Source organism: Podarcis erhardii (genome assembly GCF_964252035.2).
Source record: "Podarcis erhardii genome assembly, chromosome: 1".
NCBI classification, from domain to species: Eukaryota; Metazoa; Chordata; class Lepidosauria; order Squamata; family Lacertidae; genus Podarcis; species Podarcis erhardii.
In genome coordinates, this window is record NC_138497.1 from 41,408,220 (window position 1) to 41,428,789 (window position 20,570).

At 40.6% G+C, this 20,570-nt stretch overlaps 1 protein-coding gene across 4 annotated transcripts in view; it reads right to left on the minus strand.

Annotated features, from left to right (window-relative positions):
- FMN1 (formin 1) overlaps positions 1–20,570 on the minus strand; it is a 153,431-nt gene that overhangs the window by 37,079 nt on the left and 95,782 nt on the right. For all 4 annotated transcript variants that reach the window (XM_081858606.1, XM_081858604.1, XM_081858605.1 and 1 more), the window contains 6 exons: positions 13,790–13,851; positions 12,272–12,360; positions 11,235–11,364; positions 10,579–10,725; positions 6,150–6,209; positions 5,168–5,288 (listed from right to left, as the gene is read on the minus strand). In XM_081858606.1, the coding sequence (XP_081714732.1) occupies positions 5,168–5,288; positions 6,150–6,209; positions 10,579–10,725; positions 11,235–11,364; positions 12,272–12,360; positions 13,790–13,851 (609 nt within the window). The remainder of the gene's footprint in view (positions 1–5,167; positions 5,289–6,149; positions 6,210–10,578; positions 10,726–11,234; positions 11,365–12,271; positions 12,361–13,789; positions 13,852–20,570) is intronic.

Sequence of the window (20,570 nt, forward strand, 5' to 3'; positions counted from 1 at the left end):
TCGGAAACCTTCAGGAAAGTTCTGGAATATGGTGTGAGAGGTGGAGGAGAGAATTGCAAAAAAAGAAAAGAAAAGAAAAGAAAAGAAAAGAAAAGAAAAGAAAAGAAAAGAAAAGAAGGCAAAGGTACCTTGTGCAAAGTAGAGCAACATAGATTTAGATTTAAAAAACAAAAACAAATCATGCTTGGGCTTTTACAGTCTTGGTTTGATGAGGCATCTGAATGCAGCCAGACTTTGACGTAGTATGGGCTAAAGTTTTAACATTGTTTGAAAAGAGAGATGAAAATTGATCTTTCAAAGCCTACGGTTTAGACATGATTAAAAGACTATTAGCTTATATATGAAATATTCTGTTTTTCCAATACTGGTTAAACCATACATATCTGACACTTTTAAAATTAACTTAGGCACACAAACTGGTTAAATTTCTTGAAGGTTTCTCGGAAATTTCTCGAAAGTTGTTGGAAAGAAGATAGCAGATAAACCTTTGGTTTGATCCAGCAGAACTTATGTTCAAGTTTAAGTTTTTTTGGCTTAAAGAGCTTGGTAAAGCAAAGCAGTATTTGACATCTTGAGTTTTACAAACCACCTTAAACTATTATATTAAGAAGCATCCCAAAAATAAATCAAGCTAAAAGCAAACAAAACAAAAACTGCTAGCAAAGTTAAATATTTTTCACACCATAGCAACACATCTAAGACTCTGGACACTGTATTTGCTTTAAAGCTATTGTTTAGATTTTGGAAATGTTGCAGCCAAACATTTGAAAAGGGGGAAATGGAGAATGTAACAATTATAAACTGAAATACCAGTAAAGAGCTCTTCACTTGAGTCATTCATAGTTTAATATTACGTTGACTGTTAACCAGAAAAAATCCTTTCCGATATACTGGCTTTGGAACTGTGTGTATTACTGGATATAAAGTTTTCATCATCCTCTTGGGCCAATTCCACTGAGAAATAACATTCTTGTTCCAAAGCTGGCTTCTCCAACCTGGTGCCCTCCAGGTGTTTTTGGACTACAACTACTATCACACCGATCATTGATCATGATGGCTGGGGCTGATAGGAGTCCTAGGAATATAGGAAGCTGCGTAAATCAGACCAATGGTCCATGTAGCTCAGATCTGCCTATTCTAGGGATAGCTTATGTGGTGTCCTCCAGGTGTCATGAAGCCAGTGTGGTTAAGAGTGGTAGACTCGTAATCAGGTGAGCCGGGTTTGCTTCCCCACTCCTCCACATACAGCTGCTGGGTGACCTTGGGCTAGTCACACTTCTTTGAAGTCTCTCAGCCCCACTCACCTCACAGAGTGTTTGTTGTGGGGGAGGAAGGGAAAGGAGAATGTTAGCCGCTTTGAGACTCCTTCGGGTAGCGATAAAGCAGGATATCAAATCGAAACACTTCTTTCTTTTTCAGTGGTGGCTCCCTGTTTATGGACTGCTCTCCCCAGGCAGGCATGCTTGGTGGTATCACTATTTGCTTTTAGGAGCCAGGCAAAAACATTCTTATGTACCCCAAGTCTTTGGACCCTAATTTTCAGCATGCCTTTTACTGGGGTGGGGCTGATTTATATATATATATTACATGTATGGTTTGGGTTGTTTCATCTACAATACTATCCTTTATCCCTTAAAATATGTTTGACTATGTATTAGCTGATATTATATCTTTAAAATCTCAAGTGAGAAAACCCAAGTAAAGGATAAAAATACCAGTGGTCCCGTTTGTGTTTGAACTCTTGGTTCCATAGGGTCTTGGAATTTAAAACTAGAGACTTAGAGCAGAGTCATTTAACTCTGGTGTGAACAGATGATGTGGATTCTTAGCTTCTACATTTTACTTTATTTAGAAGGAATCTCTTAACAGCATTTTGAGATTTGAGTAAGATCTCACTGTAGCTGAGATCTTACTGCAAAATTGCTTGTCTTCCATCATAATTTGTTTGCTTTTCTGATGTGAAAAAGTAACACCTTTTCCCCTTTTCTTTGTTTACTCACAGAAACTACTTTTGTTATTTTTTAAAAAATTAAATATTATTTGTATGTCCACACCAATTGCTAAGGACAGATCCCACATTTCAGAATGCTCCTCCAAATGAATTCAAGAACTGTAACATTTAATAAGCTAATATAGCCCAAGCCAATCGTATGCAAATCTGGGAACTCAAAAACATTAATAAAATCACAACTACCAATTTCACGGTTCCACCATACATCTGTTTTTGGATCTATATACCTATAATACAGAGAACTTGGACAAGATTTGGACAAGATTTTGTCCAAATAACATATATATGAATGACTTTGTTTGTCTGGACTTATGCCTCTTCAAACACATTTTTTTGCAAATCACATCTGTTTCAGTTTTAAGCTTTCACTCGCATTTTGCCAGCAGCCACAGGTTTTTAATGGCTACCATAAACTACAGATGCTCATCAGATCTTTTGTATATGTACTAAAAAACAAAATGCTCTTCAGTTAAAATATTCCATGCAGAATTTTCTACAATGTTATATGGGGGAAAACTTTTTTTTATTTATTTACTGTGAATTCCCATTTTTGGAGGTCAGCAGAGCACAGTCTTCACCTCCGATACACCTCTTCTGGGCAGACTCAATCTCTTCACCAGTGGAAGCACAGAACACAAGTCCCTCAACCTGGCATTGCTTAGCAAAGAACTATCAGCTAAACACCAAATGAAGCACTGCAACAGTTCAAACAATAGCACAATAGAACTTAATGAGAAGAGTGATCCCAGTGAGGTTTTGTCTAAGTTGTTTAGGAGCCAGCGTGGTGTAGTGGTAGTCACGTAATCTGGGGAACCAGGTTCGTGTCTCCGCTCCTCCACATGCAGCTGCTGGGTGACCTTGGGCCAATCACACTTCTTTGAAGTCTCTCAGCCCCACTCACCTCACAGAGTGTTTGTTGTGGGGGAGGAAGGGAAAGGAGATTGTTAGCCGCTTTGAGACTCCTGAAGGGGAGTGAAAGGCGGGATATCAAATCCAAACTCTTCTTCTTCTCTTCTAGGTCTGACAGATAAGCATGGTGCCCCAAACAAAGTTTCTTCCTTCCTGGCACTTGACAGCTGTACCACCTTCTCTTTCATTTAAACAAGGAACACCTCTAGCAGGACAACCAAATGCAGGGCTGGCACAGCCACCAGGCAGCAGAATCCCCACAGGCAAAGCCACTGCAGACACCCTAGTGGAGAAGCAGTGGCAGCATCCGCAACCATTTGCAGTGAGAGCTCAATGAAACTGCATGGCATCTTGTGGAGCACGTGAGATCTTGCCAGAAATCGACACAATGCCAACACCGCTTCTCTACCAGTGCCACTTTTCTGCTGGCAGTAGAGCTGGCAGGGCAGGACGCCCTGTTTCACCTCAAGCAGTGAAACAGGATGTACCGCCTCTGCCAAAATGTGTAGAACCCATGAAATGGGAATATGCCAGAATCTGAATCTGTAGGAATATGTCTCTCTCTCTAGAGAAGTTGCTAGATGAAGCTTCCCATTGAGCAGCTCTTGTGCCTAGACTTGTGATCTTCTTTGTGGTTGGCAAAATGTCTTCCTTTAGTGAAAATGGCCTGCTCTCCCCTGTCCCCTACACAGAGCTCTCTTGACTAAATGAATTCAACCAAATGCACTTCACTCAGGTTGATAAGGCACATGGAACTTTATGTCCCATGCAAAGCAAAGTAGCATGTATGCTAGAGAAGTGCCTGCCTAATTTCTATCCAATATTTAATGAAATCATCAGCTGCTGTAGAAGCAAAGAGTCTAACAAACTCCTCAGTTTAAACAGGCTGGAAAAGATGAATAGTGAAATCAGCATTCTGCTTTTCTTTCTGCCTTCGTTTTGTAACTGTCATTGACATCATAAGCATGTCAAAGTCTTGAAGCACGGCCAGCAAGAATGAAATCTAGAGCACCAGGACTACACATTTGGAAAAACAGAAGACCAAACACAGATCACGTTTCAGCACAAACTAGCACAAGAGAGGGCAGGCCAAGGGTTTTACAGAGCTAAGAGATGAGAGGAGATAGAGCATTCATGTATGCCAAAGATGAATAAATAACAATTGATACTTCCTTACCACAGCTGACCTTTGAAACTTTCTTTAAGGGGACTATAGGCTAATTCAGCCATGTCTAACTGGAATAATAAATTATTTTGTGAAGACTTTTATTGTTTAACCTTAACAAAATCCTTTCATTCAATATACAGAGAAAGCTTTATTTTAAGGACAGTAAGACCAATATTATTATATAGATTATTCCCTATTCTTAAAGGAGTAAATTTATGCCTTAGTTTATGGGCCCAAATAATTTAATTTTGCTAGTCTGTTAGTTAAAATATCAGTGAAACTTTAGTTTGGGTCATTGTGGCCAAAGCACTAGATGTGAACTTCTTTGTTTCCTTTCCTGGAATACCTGGAGAATAAAATGCCCATATACAAGTAAGGACAATTTGTGTGCAACTGGACCTTCCTCCTCTTGAGTAGCCCCTTCTGTCAAACAGTCAAACCACTCTTCCTTTAAAAAGGGGCCTTTTCTTGGTTCTTTAGGAGTAGAATTTCTCTTTAATCTGCAAGCACCATCTCTAGTTGCATGCAATTATTTTGACTGTGCCCAAACTGCTTATTTTATTCTCCATTACTGTGAACAATGAACAGTCCTTCACATGATTATTGCACATTACTGAACTATAGAGACAAGTATACAGGTTATTGGGCTCATCCATTTGCAAGGTTAAATTCAGAGCCCCCCAGAGAAATTAGAATAAATTTGCTTGGAATTCACACATTTCCTGCAGATTTCCTTTGGGAATGAAGAACTGAATGTGATATTAAGAAAAGTATTTGTCACTGGCTTTGAAATAAGAAGTCTACTCCTGGGACAGACCATTGAACAGCATAACCTTTAAGTTTGGTTTCAGGAATAAGCACTAATAACGGGCTGCAATCCCAACCTCACTTGCCTGGGTGTACTGAATTCAATACAACTTACTTCTGAGTAGACATGGCTAAGCTTGAATTGTTAAGCAGTAAGGCTGCAATCCTATGCAAATTTATGGAAGCTTAATAGATTTTAGGGGGACTTACTTCCAATATAACATACAGAAGTTTGGCTGCAGATTTTTAAATGGTACCTGGTCCTTATTTACCTTCTAGATCTCTCTTCAGTTTTCTCAAGTCTTTTATTAGGTCTTCAAACTTAACTTGTGATGCTTGGAAGAAATCCTGCGGTTCTGGTAGAGGAAACACACTCCTTTCTGTTCCCGCATCCTAAACAAGACAAAGAAAAAAAACCTGGTAGCTATAATAGTGTTAAGATTTTCTGACAAAACAAGCCATTGTTCCCTAAATGTGAACCTATCAATGTGATCAAATAAATAGAACCAATAGATTGTAAGTGCAGCATTTATTCAAGTGGCAGAATGTAAATTATTGTACCAGTCTTTCCCCCTCTTCTTATGTAGTTTAAAGATTCAAGCGGAAAAATAAACTGTTGCTCATATATGCAGCTTATGCACTAAAATTTGTTCTAAGATAATACAGCAAAAAAGAGAGGAAAGGCTATGCAATGTGCTAATGGAATTTTAATATCTGGAGCTGGAATTCTGCACATGGCTTTGTCAAACACAATGGAGGACAGGATGCCAAGCAATTTTCAAGTTGAAACTGCTGGGAGGTGGGCACCAAGTTGAAATCTTAATAAAATAAAATGGAAATCGGGAGGAGGGGAGAGAGGAGCTAATTTATAGAGTACCTAACAGAGTACCCTTGTGATACAAGGATAGCTGCCAAGAAAACTCATGTCAGAAGTGTAGATTTTGACTCAATAACTTTGCCCCCCCCCCAAAAGGGGGCAACTGTGTTGTGTCCGGATTATTCTGAATCCCATTTGTATACTTGCATTAACCTATTTTAATTCCCCCCCCCCCCCATGATCCAAGATACAGGCATACACAGTGGGAATTGCCTACTGAACTGGGGTTCCTGTGGGCTTCTATGTTTTCTTTCTCAAAGGGGAAGTTATTTGCAAACAGAACATCACAAAACCCTTGGATCATGGCTATTCATTCTCTTAAGCAATGTACCAACACACGATTTACCGTAAATAGTGAATGCAACAAAATAATTTACCTTGTCACAATGGCGTAGGTAATATATCACAACATAGTCCACAAGGCTGATATTAGTATCCTAAAAGAGGGGAAAGATTCCAAACAGTAGAGAGGTAATGAGAACACTTTTAGAAGTACTGCCATTTAAAACAAACATACACAGAAAAAGACCTGTCTCCAATTGTATATTATGTTTAGTTGCAACCAAGATGGAGGGCCAGGAGTCTCTCAGTTCTCCAGCAAGGGAGCAGAGCCTGGTTTGTGTGTGCTCAGGCAATATGAGCTCAGTCAGCAACCATCCCTGGTCACATCGAGTTATCTCTTGCCTCAGACCTGTCCAGGGTTCTGAAGGATGTGCCTCTGACCTCACTTGCTTTCTGACCTGTGGCTTTTGAGTGCACACAAGTGCCTTGCCTGTCAATCCTAGCTATCCTGTTTCCACTAGACTCCACCATGGTCTTATCCTTGCCAGGACTGGAAAATTCCTAATGGTGGACCCCATATCATATAATGTATTGACTTATACTAACATTTATATTGCACCTTTCTAAAGGTCAAAGATGTATACTATTTTTTTAAAAGTTCCTTACAACAATTTAAAATAGTATGCAAAATTGTAGCAATGTGCTAAATTGTCCATCATTTGGGCTGGTCATATAATACAGGTACTTCCCATGCTGGCAGTGCATCTCAACTGGACCAATGGCACCATCATGGGCAGTATTTCATGCAATCTGGACAATCACCTACTCAATATCTCTAATGAGACAAGGGACCTTTTTGTAGTAACCAAGGCAAATGGCTTTTTGAAGTAACTAAGGTTCAATTGTTGCTGTCTCCAGGACAATGAGCAATGCCTTAAGCCTAATTGCTCATTCCAGTATTGAATTTCTTAGTCCCCTCAAAACAGTGGTGGAGAAACTGTGGCCCTTCAGATGTGGTTGGACACCTGTAACTTTTATCATCCAGAGCTATTTGCCATGTTGACTGGGCCTGATGAGACTTGGAATCCAGCAACATCTGGAGGACTACATGTTCTTCATCCCTGCCTTACCTAGAAAAAAGAGGAACAACTGGTTTCTTTGCATCAGCAATAGTGTGACAGCAATCACTGGTGCTTCTAGTTGCTCCCAATCCCTAATGTATCAGCTCCATGAGGGTCACTGCAGTTCGCTTAGCAGAGAAGAGCAGATGAGGAAGGATGGTGACAATACTATGTCTCCCTAATCACATGGCATGTTACGTTACTATGAGATTTACGGGACCAGCCTTCCTTAACCTAGTGCAGTTCCCATCATCCCTGTTCGTCCCTCTTCACTGGGATGGGAACTGTAGTCTAAAACATTTGGAGAGCACCAGATTGGGGAAGGCGGCAATGAACCTACAGAGACCAATACAAAAATGTACTGTTCTAAACTAGCAGTTAAGGGACTGGCATGCAGGTTTTTCTGGAAGGGTCATAAGACAGGTTTTAAAGATAAGCTGAAAATGCAGATGGGCAGGAGACTTGGGGCTCAGCCCCCGGTCCACCTCCTAACCCCACCCCTGGGATTGGTAGCATAAGCCTATGACAGGTTAACCTACAGATGCACCACTGCTATTACGTTTTTTAAGAAAAAGAGGTTCCAGAGCTCACCACAATCGCCGCCCTTGATCTCTTATAATGGCAATGACACTCACCTGAGAGGTGCCGGAACTGAGTTCCGGCTGGGGAAAAAAGCTCTGATGCTCACCTTCTGACCTATTTACCTCTGCACTACTGCCAGGTGTAACTTGGCCTTTTAAAGGGACTAAAAACCCCTATATAGCCTACAGGCCTTACATTATCTGCCCATTATCTAGATGTCTGAAATACTGAGCAATCTTATGCAATGCAAAAGAAAAGGGCATCAAACAGATTATTACAAATAGATTTGTGAAGTGCCCTGTGAATATCACACAGTCATTTAAGTGAACAAATGCAAATTCAGTCAAAAGAAAGCATTTTATGTAAAATAAAATGTTTTTCTTATCTTGCACTATTTGTTTGACATTGTTCCTTTATTACGCAGGGTACTGAATCAATTCAGTGAAGATTAACTAGGGAGACGGATAAACTGTGCTTTAGGTATGAAATCACTAGTTACAGGAAATTATTAAATAGCACAAAGAGAAAGACATTGAACTGTATTATATATGGAATGCCTTTGAAGTGTGCATTTGCTTTTGAATAGCATACCAAAAGCTACTGAGATAGGATTTCGCTGTGCAAAATACATCAATAGAATGTATTAAATTCAGGGTCCATGTATTCATTTTAATTTTAATACAATTGTGCAGCATCAAAATTCTTAACTGCTTGTTCTAAATATTTTTTTTAAAGAACCATGCAACACAACCTAACTGGTAACTCGACCGGCAGCGCAGAATGGACCTAAGACTCCCAACAGCATCTGACTATGCATGTCTGTTCAGTAGCAAGTCCCATTAAGTTCCACAAATGTTTAGGATTAATGCTGCAATCCTATACTCACTTATTTGGTAGTAAGATCCATTGAGCCAGTAGATGCTTATAGAATTGCACTCCTGTTTTATTATTCAGTACTTCTTTTGCAATGAGACATCACGAGGGGAACAATCCTATGCATGTGTAATCAGTCCTACTGTGTTAAGTGGGGTTTATTTCTTTGGTAATTGTGTCTAGGATTGCAGTTTAACATAGATTGGATGGGTACAAGCCCCAAAATTTAGGTGGACTTATTTTTAAAATTCATAGACATCTGTCATGAACTTTTACATTCTATTTGTTGCTGTGATTAGCATTTACAGTAGCCATGTTACTTGCCAGTTAAAGAGAGAAACATTCCAAGTCTGGGTCTGAAGAACTGTGAGCAAAGGAAAATAGTGGCCAGAGTGCTGCTCCAGACATGCTTGCACAAGAAATCTTGCAATCTGTAGGCATTCTAGCAGTTCTGCTTGTGCATGAAGCTGAGCAAGACCAAGAGATACTTTATGTGTGCAGACATGCACCTTTGGATACAAGCACTGGTTAGCAGAGCATCCTTTGTGTAAGAAATTGATAGCTACATTGCACAAAATGAGGCTAGGAATGCCTTTTAACAGCTTCGTCTGATTCGCCAGCTATACCCATTCCAGGCCAGCGATAGCTTGACTATGGTAGTCCATTCATGGGTAAGCTTGAGGCTGGATTACTGTAACATGGCTTTTTGTGGAGATGCTCTTGGTTTAGAAGCTCCAGCTGGTGCAGAATTCAGCAGTCAAACTGCTGATGGGGACACCTGGTTGATAAAATGTAATGCCACTGCTAAAACATCTGAACAGGTTGCCCATCTACCACCAAGCCAGGTCCAAAGTCCTTGTGTTAATTTTCAATGCCCAGAAGAACTTAGGTCCATGGCACCTTATGGGATGCCTGAACCATTCCACTCTAGCTCAATCTCTGAGATTGCCTGCAGGAGCAATGTTGGGTTGTTCTCTGAGTTGGTAAGGTTCATTTGACAACAAGAAACCGAGCCCAGTAGCGAGTTTCATGCTCCGGCACTGGGGGACGGAAAGCCGGTGGGGGTCTGGGCTGGTGTGCGTCCTGGTGGCGGGGCACGTGTCCTGGTGGCGGGGCACGCCACCTGTAGGGGCATGGCGCCCAGCGCAGGCAGGGGGGCAGCCACGATGGCACCCTACTGGGATTGCGCTGCCAGGGGCGGCCCACTCCTCTTCCTCCACCAGTGACCGAGCCTTCAGTCCTGCGGAATACTCCGCCAACACTTTCTGTTTCAAACACCTGCTTCAAACACCTGTTTCAAACACCTGCTGAAAGTGTTTCTATTCCACCAAGCTAAGGAAGGCAATTAAAGAACACACCTTTCTATAATAGTGAGCTGAGATCTGATTATAAAATTTTTATATGAATTTTATTGTATGGTTTTATGTATGACTGCTGTAAACCACCCTGACACTTTTTATGAGCAGCAGTATAAAAATAATTTTTTCTACATAAATAAAAGTTGGGAATGGGAAACGGCAAATGAGTCGTGCTTCTGAATCAATTCTTAAAAGTTCTGAAGCGATGCCCTGTGAATCTCACTCATGAATGTTGCAATCCATGTCCGAAACTGTGAGATCTATTTTCTTACACTGGAGACAAGAATATGTGCATATGTTATTGTGGAGCTGGGTTTTTTTTTTTTTAATGGCAAAGTCCCCAGTGAGTTCAAGAACTCACTTGTCATTTGCTACTGGGGATGGCTGCTTGTAGTGGTGAAGCTGTAGCAATAAAAAACACCCATTAATTTGTATGGAGAAAGGCTATATCCCAGTGCCTGTGTCTCAGGCATAAAGAAAAGCAAAGAATTGTAGGAAGGAAGGAAGAAATATTGGCACTTGGCAGACCTTTGCTTAAAATGCCAATTTTAAATAAAATTCTATTTAAAAAAACCCAAAAAACTACTTACTCTACTTTTAACATCCTTTAGTTTGGGAAGTATTTCCAAACCAAACCCATCTGCTTGACCACGCGTCCTGTTCCCTCCATTCATGTAATTTCCAAAAGCCAGGATCAATCCTAAAATGTCTTTCACACTTTTTATATCCAGCAAATCCTGAAAGAAGAATGCCAGTGTTTAATATCGGAAAGCAGAGGACGAGTACATACATACCATCCAAATGTTAGCCTCTTTTTACACTTATGAATGCTTTGGTGTAGAATGAAATAGAATTGCACTGAAATCTTTCAAAAGCAGCTTTTCAATTTCTGATGAAAGTTTGAATCCAGAAACCTAAAGGTAAACATTATTTCTTAATGCTTTCACAACTGGATCTGTGCAATGAAGCCACTGCGTTTATGCTGCCATTGTTCTAAAAATATTTTCATTGCTTTTGCATTGTTAGCCATCTTGGATTTCTTAAGGAAAGGTGGGACACAAAAGTCTTAAATAAGAAATGAAAAGTAAATTAATACATTTTCCGGTGATGAAATGTGAGTTGTATTGCTGTATTTCCTTCTCCGTCCTCCCCCACTTTATTTGAAGACATATTATTGTAAAGTTGCTTTAGAACCAGCCCAGATCCATTATTTCACCACAAATTTACAATCGGTTCTGACAACTACCTTAGAAACACGGTTAATAATATCAGCTTTACGACGGACTGCAGTTATTCCTTCATTGAAGACAGACTGAAAGATTATACATCGAGCACGTTCTGCGAAATTGGAGATCTGGGATAACTCATATAGAAACCTGCAAAAATAGGTGGAAAAAATAACACAAAAGTTCCCTATTTACCTAGTTTTACATTCATCCAATACAATTTATCAGCGAATAATGTCAAATTCCTTTCATAAAATTAGTTTTTTGTGTGATTTAAATGATACAAGATATGGTGCATGCTGCTATTTACCATGAAAGGAGAATGGACAGACTTAAAACTTCAACATTGGAGTTAATGTACATGAGAAACAGCATGAACAAGAACGAGACATAGGGAGAGATACTGCACTCTGCTGGTCGGGAACAGTTCTATATAAACTGTGTGTGTCCCCCTCGCTCTACTGCGGTTGTTTGACAAAGAGAGCAGATTGCTTCCAGATCTGAATACGAACCCAGAAGTTCAGCCATTTCTAGGGTTCACTCCAAACACAATTTGTAGAGAGAAAGTCACATTGAGTGCCATGGGACTCAACTTTATGCTGTTGGTCCCAACACAGAAATCAAGAGTAATATTGTTCTGCCAGCCCTAATGCAGTGATCTTGTAAAGATTAATGAAACAAGGACAGCAATGCATTTTGCACTCTTGTGTTCACAACAGGACTCCCCCTACTTCTCTTCCACCCCCTACGTGTGTCACAGTGGATAAGGGTTTAGCATGTCATCTGAACCCAATCTCATGGTGACAACCAGTGGTTAAGGAGGAGAGAGGTGAACCATGAACCTAGGTTCAAACACCACCACACTGGGCTGAGATGAAAGGACTGGGGAGAAGCAAACCAGATGCAATCTCCTCTCCATGAGCTGCATATTTGTGCTTAGCCATACTTTGGCTCAGTGTAATGTGCAAATGGAGCCACTGTATGTTCCAACTGTTCTGCTTTCCAAAGACTTGTTTGAATGATAGGAACCTATGGTAGGACCCCTGGACCATCTTACTGTTCTGGTTTATCAAGAAGCTTCACTTCTTCTTCTTTTGAAGTGTCATAATGCTGCTTTATTTTCTCCAGTTCATCCTTCTGCGCTCTCTGCAATTCCAATGGAAAAAAACCAACAGTAATGAGTTTTCTTAGCCTCAAGAGAAAAAAACAACCCAATGTGTTTCAATGCCCACATCTTTGGAATCACTAAATACTTCTTGGAGTGGCAAGGAGAAAGGGGCAGAATTCAGGGGTAGGTGCTGCTGTCCCACCTACAAACAGAGACTGACAGAACCATACACGCAACATGAACAGGATAAGTTTTCCTAATAAGGTATTTTCAATGTAGAAGCAATTTTGTTTCACTTGACACAATTCAGCATACCATGGACAACAATTAGATGTGAATTGCTAGTATCATTCTTAGCTAATTCTTGTTCACATTCTTGTTCACTCTTCATCCTGGGTGCTCGCACCACTGGTTTGGGAAGCAGTGTACACATGACATTAGCTGTAGTCCACATCTATCCTGTTGTGTCTTATGAAATTCTGTGTTCTGTTGCATTTTCCCGCAAATAAGCCACAGACTGAATTGGAAAAAAGAACAACCTGGCTGCACTTTAGGCTCGTAATATATACACAGCCTGACACACATTATTATTAAATACACGATGAGGCCCAATCTGTGTCATGGATGTCACAGTGTTCTCAGAAGCTGCATAAACTTTTGCACATGTATGCTTGACTGAATCACACACTGCTATGTGAACTACATTTCCCAAGATACAGTGGAACTGTCAAATTACATGTGGGTGCATCTGGAGTCTCTGAGCAGGATGTAATCTGAGCAACAGTGATTTGGCCTCAATGGCACCACTGCTATTCCAGAATAGTTATCTGATCCTGGTTGCACCACAGAAGATTCATAGAATCATAGAATCATAGAGTTGGAAGAGACCACAAGGGCCATCGAGTCCAACCCCCTGTGCCAGTTATAGCGGGGCCAATTATAGTGGGGTTCAAATTATATCATCAAACACTGAAAGAACATAAGGCCAGGAGAGGGGGTTGAGCAGAATTTCATAGACTAGCCCTGCTCCTTTTTACCAGTGCCTACAGAAGCCAACCAGCCACCGGTGTATTTTGGCTGGCATGTGAAGAAGTTGTACTGATGTCTGCATGTGGTGCTCCTGTATGTACTCTGTGTTCCTCCCAAGCAATGTTAGCCATCATATGAACCCTCAACTCTTGCTCTGCATGTGAATATTGTACAAGTATGGCATTACCGGAGGAAAGAATGCAAAACGAAAATGAAGGACTATAGAATATTGAAATGTCTGAACAAAACAAGAACTGTATCTCAAGGTGGATTCAACCAGACATCTATTACTAAAGACAATGGGGGGAAACCTGCATTTCTGTTGCAGAAAGACAGCATTTGGATAAAGAGAACATGGGACATGAAGGTGGGATATGTGCCCACAGCTCACTTTCTATTTGTGAACTAGCAGTGTGGAACTGACCCTTTTATACTTACGTTCTCATACAGTGCTTCCAGAGTTTCTAAGTCGACGATGGAATGATCCACATTTAGTATAGCTGTAGAAAATATAAAATCATAAATTAGATAATATGTCACAACTGGGTTTGTTGGCTAATCTGTTGCCACAAACAGCAAAGAAAAAAACTGGGGAATGTGTTAGCTTTCATGTGAACGTTTCTCCCATGCAGGCTTACACATAGCTATGAGTTAAGACACTGAAAGAAGGTGGCTGCTGTCCTCTATACGCAGACATTTTTTCATTGACCTTTTTCTATGGAGTTTGGTTTACTAGTTGACTCTTTTAGACTACTGATGGTGTGGCAGGTAAAGCGAATGGTGTAAAAAGACAAAATGTGCTCTTGTATGAAAGAGTTTCTGTTAGCACATTGGCTTTTACTGTAATGTGGGGGATATTTCAATTCCATGTAATCAGAAGTGAAACTAATGTGGACGCAACCAATTCATCATGCCAGCATCTATGGCTATTTTTACTGATCACATTTTCTACAATAAGAGGAAATTCGAATTAAATGTAAAAGAAAGAAGAGGGTTGGCATTTTGATGGCAATGGCATCATGAGGATGACATGAAAAACTTGTATGCATGAATAGCACCAATTCCACAAAAAATCTCTGTGCGGAAGCGCCTTTTGTATGTAATATCACAGAAACCCATGAAAGGCTTTCATTTATTCCAAAAACAAATTATTATTTATAAAACCCACAAATGTAAGTATCCCAGGCATAACATTTCAGTTTGCATCTTAAAGAGAAATTGTTTGCTTATATTAAAACAGTAGGAATATTAATAACTTTGACTACCAGCTATGATTCTGCATCTGCTGAAGGTTAATAGCTGGTATCTTGATTTCTGCTGCACATATTGCCTTACCTATAAAAGGAGAAGTGACCACTCACAGCTGAACAGTTTAAAAGCTCTTGCTGAGTTTTGTTTTTTTCTGTGATGTTTGAGAGAGGCAAGACAAGCATCTTTAAATAATTATTTAAAAGTAATAAGGTTGCTCCCCCTTCTACCTCTAACCCCATGATTTTACATTGTGAAATTAAGCAGCAGGCTAGTAAATTTTCTCCGTGGCAGGCTAATTAATTCTATTAAAAGGTCCAATGACATTTAGAATGCTTTAAAATTCTGCTTGTCAGTTATGATTCTGTGCCTAACTTGGAAACAAAGGTGGTTAGGGAAAAGGTAAATATTATGAATGGCAAATATAAGATCTTAACAACCATGGGAAATGATTGTTACTGAACTTTATTTAAAATATACAATGCATTCAGATCCAGAGTTGCATACACGGTACATATATCTACTCCGTGGAAAAGACCCTGATGTTGGGAAAGATGGAGGGCACAAGGAGAAGGGGACGTCAGAGGAACAGATGGTTGGACAGTGTTCTCGGAGCTACCAGCATGAGTTTGACCAAACTGCAGGAGGCAGTGGAAGACAGGAGTGTCTGGCGTGCTCTGGTCCATGGGGTCACGAAGAGTCGGACACGACTAAACGACTCAACAACAACAACATATATCTAGTGCCTTTGTGAACAGGGTTTCCCATCTACTTCAATGAAGGGAACAGCTCTGCTCATGCATCCTTTAAAATGGAAGAAGCCACTTTTCTATTAAGGTGAATCACAGAATTGTAGAATTGGGAGGTGCCCTGAGAGTCATCGCGTCCAATTCCCTGCAATGCAGGAATCTCAGCTAAAGCATCCATGACAGATAGCCAGACAACCTCTGCTTAGAAACCTTCAATGAAAGAGAGAGTCCACCACCTTTTGAGGGAGTCCATTCCACTGCTGAATGGCTGTTACTGTCAGAAAAATTTGGACTGAGCTTCTAGGAATGCATACATTGGTCAGACCAAAACTGACCTAGGTGTGAATGTTAATGTTAATGTCAAAGTTTATGTTTAGTTTAATCAGAGTGTGAGATGTTCGCAGTGCAGACTTTTGCCCCCTCCCCGGCAAAATTTGTAGATCCAGCATGGCTTACTCCTGCCTTTATCACTCAAATGACACAAATAAAACCTACATATCAAATGCTGCTTGATTCTTCCTCTCTCCCCCGGCCCCCATATTTTGGGTGAGTTGCAAGCCACCTCCACCTGACCTTTGGCAAGTCTCACCTCCCACTGCAGAGTTGCGATAAGAGAAAGTATCTTGCAACCGTCCTGTAATGGAATGGGCTGTTCCATTTCAGGCCAGAGGTGGGGCTACTTCAATGACCCCATCGGTCCTCCTCCCAGGCCTCACCAAACATTCCATTGCATATGAAAGTCTCATGCTCCATTGACCTGCATGCAGATCAGTTACACTTTTAAGCACTAGAATCCCCAAAAAATATCCTAAAAAGAGGATTAGATAAGTATCTTTATCCTAAAAATATTTTTGTGCACATGAAATAAGACCCAGTTTAGAACAGAGACTCTTGTCTTTTATGATACCTTTTATCTTTCCACCCCCACAGTTACCTGAGCCCAGACTGCAACATTTGGCTGCAGGGCCCCTGCCTGAATTCACTAAGGTGAGATTATTGCAGCAAAGCCTAACACATTTAGAAACTGGATTCCAAAGCAGCTGCTAAAACCTCATTTTTAGGTTTAATCTTGGTGAGCCGTCCTTCTTACACTGTCAGTTTGGTTAGGATATCTCAGCTACACCTCACAATATGTCGAAAGGAAATAGATGCATGCTGTGAGGAGCTGGTAATTTTATTGGGTTCCTCTACCTTTAAAAATCTGTTACTAGGACAAGTCTGGTTTCTGGACTCCTTTTTTGTAGGGAAATTGAGGCAAACGTTTTTATGTGGCCCTATGGTGTCTGCTCACAACAAGAAGAATTTATATACATAAGGATAATTAGCACAGTATTGCGCCCATTAGGATAAAATAACCGTCAGCAAGGACAAAAAGCAGATCAGCACCATGCATTCAGCCTAAGTGCCGCACGTAAAAATACTTGCTAACTGCATTACACAAGACGGCAGCAGGACAATAAACTTACTATAAAAACAACTTTGCATATATACCAGTATACACACACACACACACACACACACACACACTTTATATCTAAAATTTCACTATTTTTTCATACCTGCATTTCCCGCCCCCTTCCCCCCAAAACAGTGTGAACAATGTATTGATAGAACAAGATTTAAGGAAGCCTAATAATTAATTTGAGAGTATATAAAGGTGTGGGCATTTGTAGTTCTTAAAGATTTAAGTCTAAATAGTCCTCTAAATTAAGAAAGCTTTAACTAGCAGAAATTCTGCTCACATGAGAGACTGGCAGCTTCCAAAAAGCAAATATTCTAAGTAATTACTCCCACAAAACAATAATTTTACTACATTCATTTCCTTCCTTTCCTCCAAGAAGCTCTAAATAGTGTACAGTGAGTGGTACCTCAGTTTTCGAATGTAATCCGTTCCGGAAGATGGTTTGAGTTCTGAAATGTTCGAAAACTGAAAACTAAACAGCCGACAGCTAGGCCTCAGGATCTTGCACTCAGCGGAAGCTGCATGGCATGTTCGACTTCCGAGGCGTGTTTGAAAACCGAAGCACTTATTTCTGGGTTTACGGCGTTCATAAACTGAAATGTTCGTCAACGGAGATGTTCGAAAACCAAGGTACCACTGTATATGGTTCTCCCTCTCCACATTTTATCCTCACAATAACCCTGTGAGGTAGGTTAGGCTGAGAGTTGGTGACTGGACCAAGATCACCCAGGGAGCTTCTCTCTGGTCTCCTAGGTGAGGTCCAGGTCCAACACTCCAAACACTATGCCATTTGGGCTATCAAAATACCTATTTTATATACGAGAATGACAGTACTATCTGGTACTGAAGACAAACACAGATTATTTTTTTTAATTGTTGGCATGGGATAAATCCTACACTGATAAAAAATTTAACAGATCCAGCCTCTTTATTTCAGATGCATAAGCTCCTCAAAAAGCTCCTTCTACTATTTGACTGTCATGCAAAAATGCTGTAAGATTAATGAGGCAGAAAAGCAGTCTGGGTATAAAAGTGGGCTTAGAAGGTTAGGAAAGCTCAACTGCTGCATGAAGTCATGAGCAAAAGACTCGGGCAACTCATGTTAACCTAACCACATCAGGCTTGGTGCCCGTAGGCAGATTCACAAAAACCATATGCTGCAAATTATCCAGAACAAAGGAAATAACGTTTAAAGGAAATTGTTTCCCAACTTCTGAGTTGTATATTAGAGCTTGCTCCGTATTATATGGACAACACACACACACACACACACACACACACACACACAGAGAGAGAGAGAGAGAGAGAAGTTATATACTATAAAAGTGACATAGTTTTTAACTTCTGCATACAGTACTCTGTTACCAAAACCAGCAGCTCCTTATCAATCATATTCATGCAATACAGCTGTTGACTGATTTTCTCATGTGTCTTCCATAACCAGCAAAATCACAAATTATCAAGGGCTTTTTCATATGCCAGAGAAAATATTCTCAGTACAAAATTCACTCAATAGTTTCACTTTACAGGGTAGAACTGAGATGCATATATGTCTTCACGGCTGCCAGTTTTCCTGACCTTGTAACTGGATAGATATTTCACATGAGGCAAAGAATAAACTTTGCATGAACTTATTACAAGAAAAGTTGAAAAGTACTTTACCATTCCCCCCTACAAATTGCTAAGGAGATGACCTCTCTAGAACTTTGAATGCATATATAATTTGGTGGTACTGTGAAATTATTGTTGTTATTATGTTAAACTCTTACATTGGCTAGGCAGCAAAGGGCATGATTTTGCATGAATGAAACCCCAGAATCAATTCTCCAAGTTTGGTCTCCCAATAAAAGACTTTGGGACGCAGAGTCATGAAAATCCTTTGCTTGAGATCACTGAACGTTTCTGACAGAACTCACAATACTGGGCTAAATGGGTCACTGACGACACTTAGTGAAAAGCACCTTCTTATATTAAAAATATTGCTTTGCCAACTAATGTGAAGGCAGGCTTCTAAATGTGGCTTTCTGTTTCGCCTTCTTAAAAAACTTATTGAATTACTTGAACCATGGCACATCAAAGGGTGGTTGCAAGATGATGGGCTGTGGAAAGAGGGTTGTAGCTAAGGCTTTGAGGAATGGTATTGTTTGCAGGACGTTATGTATGCCTTTAACGTAGAAGAAACTGCTTGAAGAACCTTCCACTCAATTTGGGGGTGTGGGAGTCTCTCAAACATCCATTCTCACTAGGAACAAAAATCAGCAAAGCTCTTGGGTAATCTGCAGCTAACAGAGCCTTATTTAAACAGCAAAGAGTGCTATGGAAAAGTTGTGCCTGGGCCAAATTACAGGGAAATGATTCGCTGTGCACCTTCACCAACGCCATCAGTATAAAATGTAACAGAGGCTTTGGCTGAGATCACACCATACATTTAAAGCACATTTCCCCATACAAAGAATCACTAGAACTGTAGTTTACCCTGCACAGAGCTACAATTCCCAGCATATACTTTAAGTGTATGGTGTGTGTATGCAGCCTCAGTCAGCGATATGCTGTTTTGTGCTGCAGCTGCACAGCAGCCATGCTGGAAAGAAGAAGCCTGACGAAGCTTCTGCTGACATTCATACACTACGAAGGAGGTGAAAGTTCATAGGCGCCGACTCCATGGGGCCTGAGGGGGCCCGAGCCCCCTCAAAAATTCGTTTGGGGGGGCTCTGCCCCCCCAATAATTTAAGAAAATTATTAGTTATATTATGCTTTGTAAAATCACAAAATTATGTTGGTATTTTTTATTTTCCTTGTTTGATGATAGTTACCTTTTAAAATACATTCAGTAATGAGTTAAAACAAAGCCACTCCCGATCTAGAGAGGGGGTGGGGTTGCGGGCTCTCGACCCATCAACAATCTCGCGGGGCTAGGATTCCCCCTAGGGCTAGGATTCCCCCTAGCTCATTAATATTCACTGCCCACGGCGGCAGCCAATCGGCTGCCGCAAAGGGCGGGCCCTCACAGGTTCACTTAAGGTCGGGGCAGTCCGGGGCTCGCCCCTTTCGTTCCCCCAGCAGCAGCGGTTTGGAGGTCTTGGGCCCCCCCAATATTTTTTATAAGTCGGTATGGGCCCCCGCCCCCCCAATATTTTTTATAAGTCGGCGCCCCTGTGAAAGTTCCAATAGCCTGGGTCTCAAATGAACTTCTGTGAGAGTGAATGATGGGGTACCTAATAAAGAAAGGATCCTGACAAACCCCTGATGTTCCATGCTGTCCTTGGAATGAGCACTTATTAAAAATTTGCAAATACTTCTAAGCAGCATTTTGGGATTTCCTATAGGTATCAATTATTTTCCAAGAAGGAGACCTACAAGGTCATTCTGTATGTCAACAAAGATATATAAGTAGTGAAAAGCATTTGATTTCAGTCAATAATGGTGTTGAGGAGACAGAGGTCTGGGAATGCCCAGCTTAGAAAGAAGCAATGACATGCTAATATATATTTGCTTTTTATGAGACACATCCCCTATTTTAATCTGGCACAGAAAGGTTTTGATTTTCTTCCAACGGAGAGCTCGAACTACACCACAAGGCGACAAAACCATTCTCTGTGCTTAATATTGTTGTCTTTTGTCCAGCAACGATAGCGCTGTTCTACCTTTTTCAGGAATAGAAAATGACACCCTCTCCTAAGAAACATCTGTGGATGATTCCTCCAGCAAATGTGGCGGTCCTCAATTTGTTGGCTAGTAATCAAATGCAAACCAAACCATA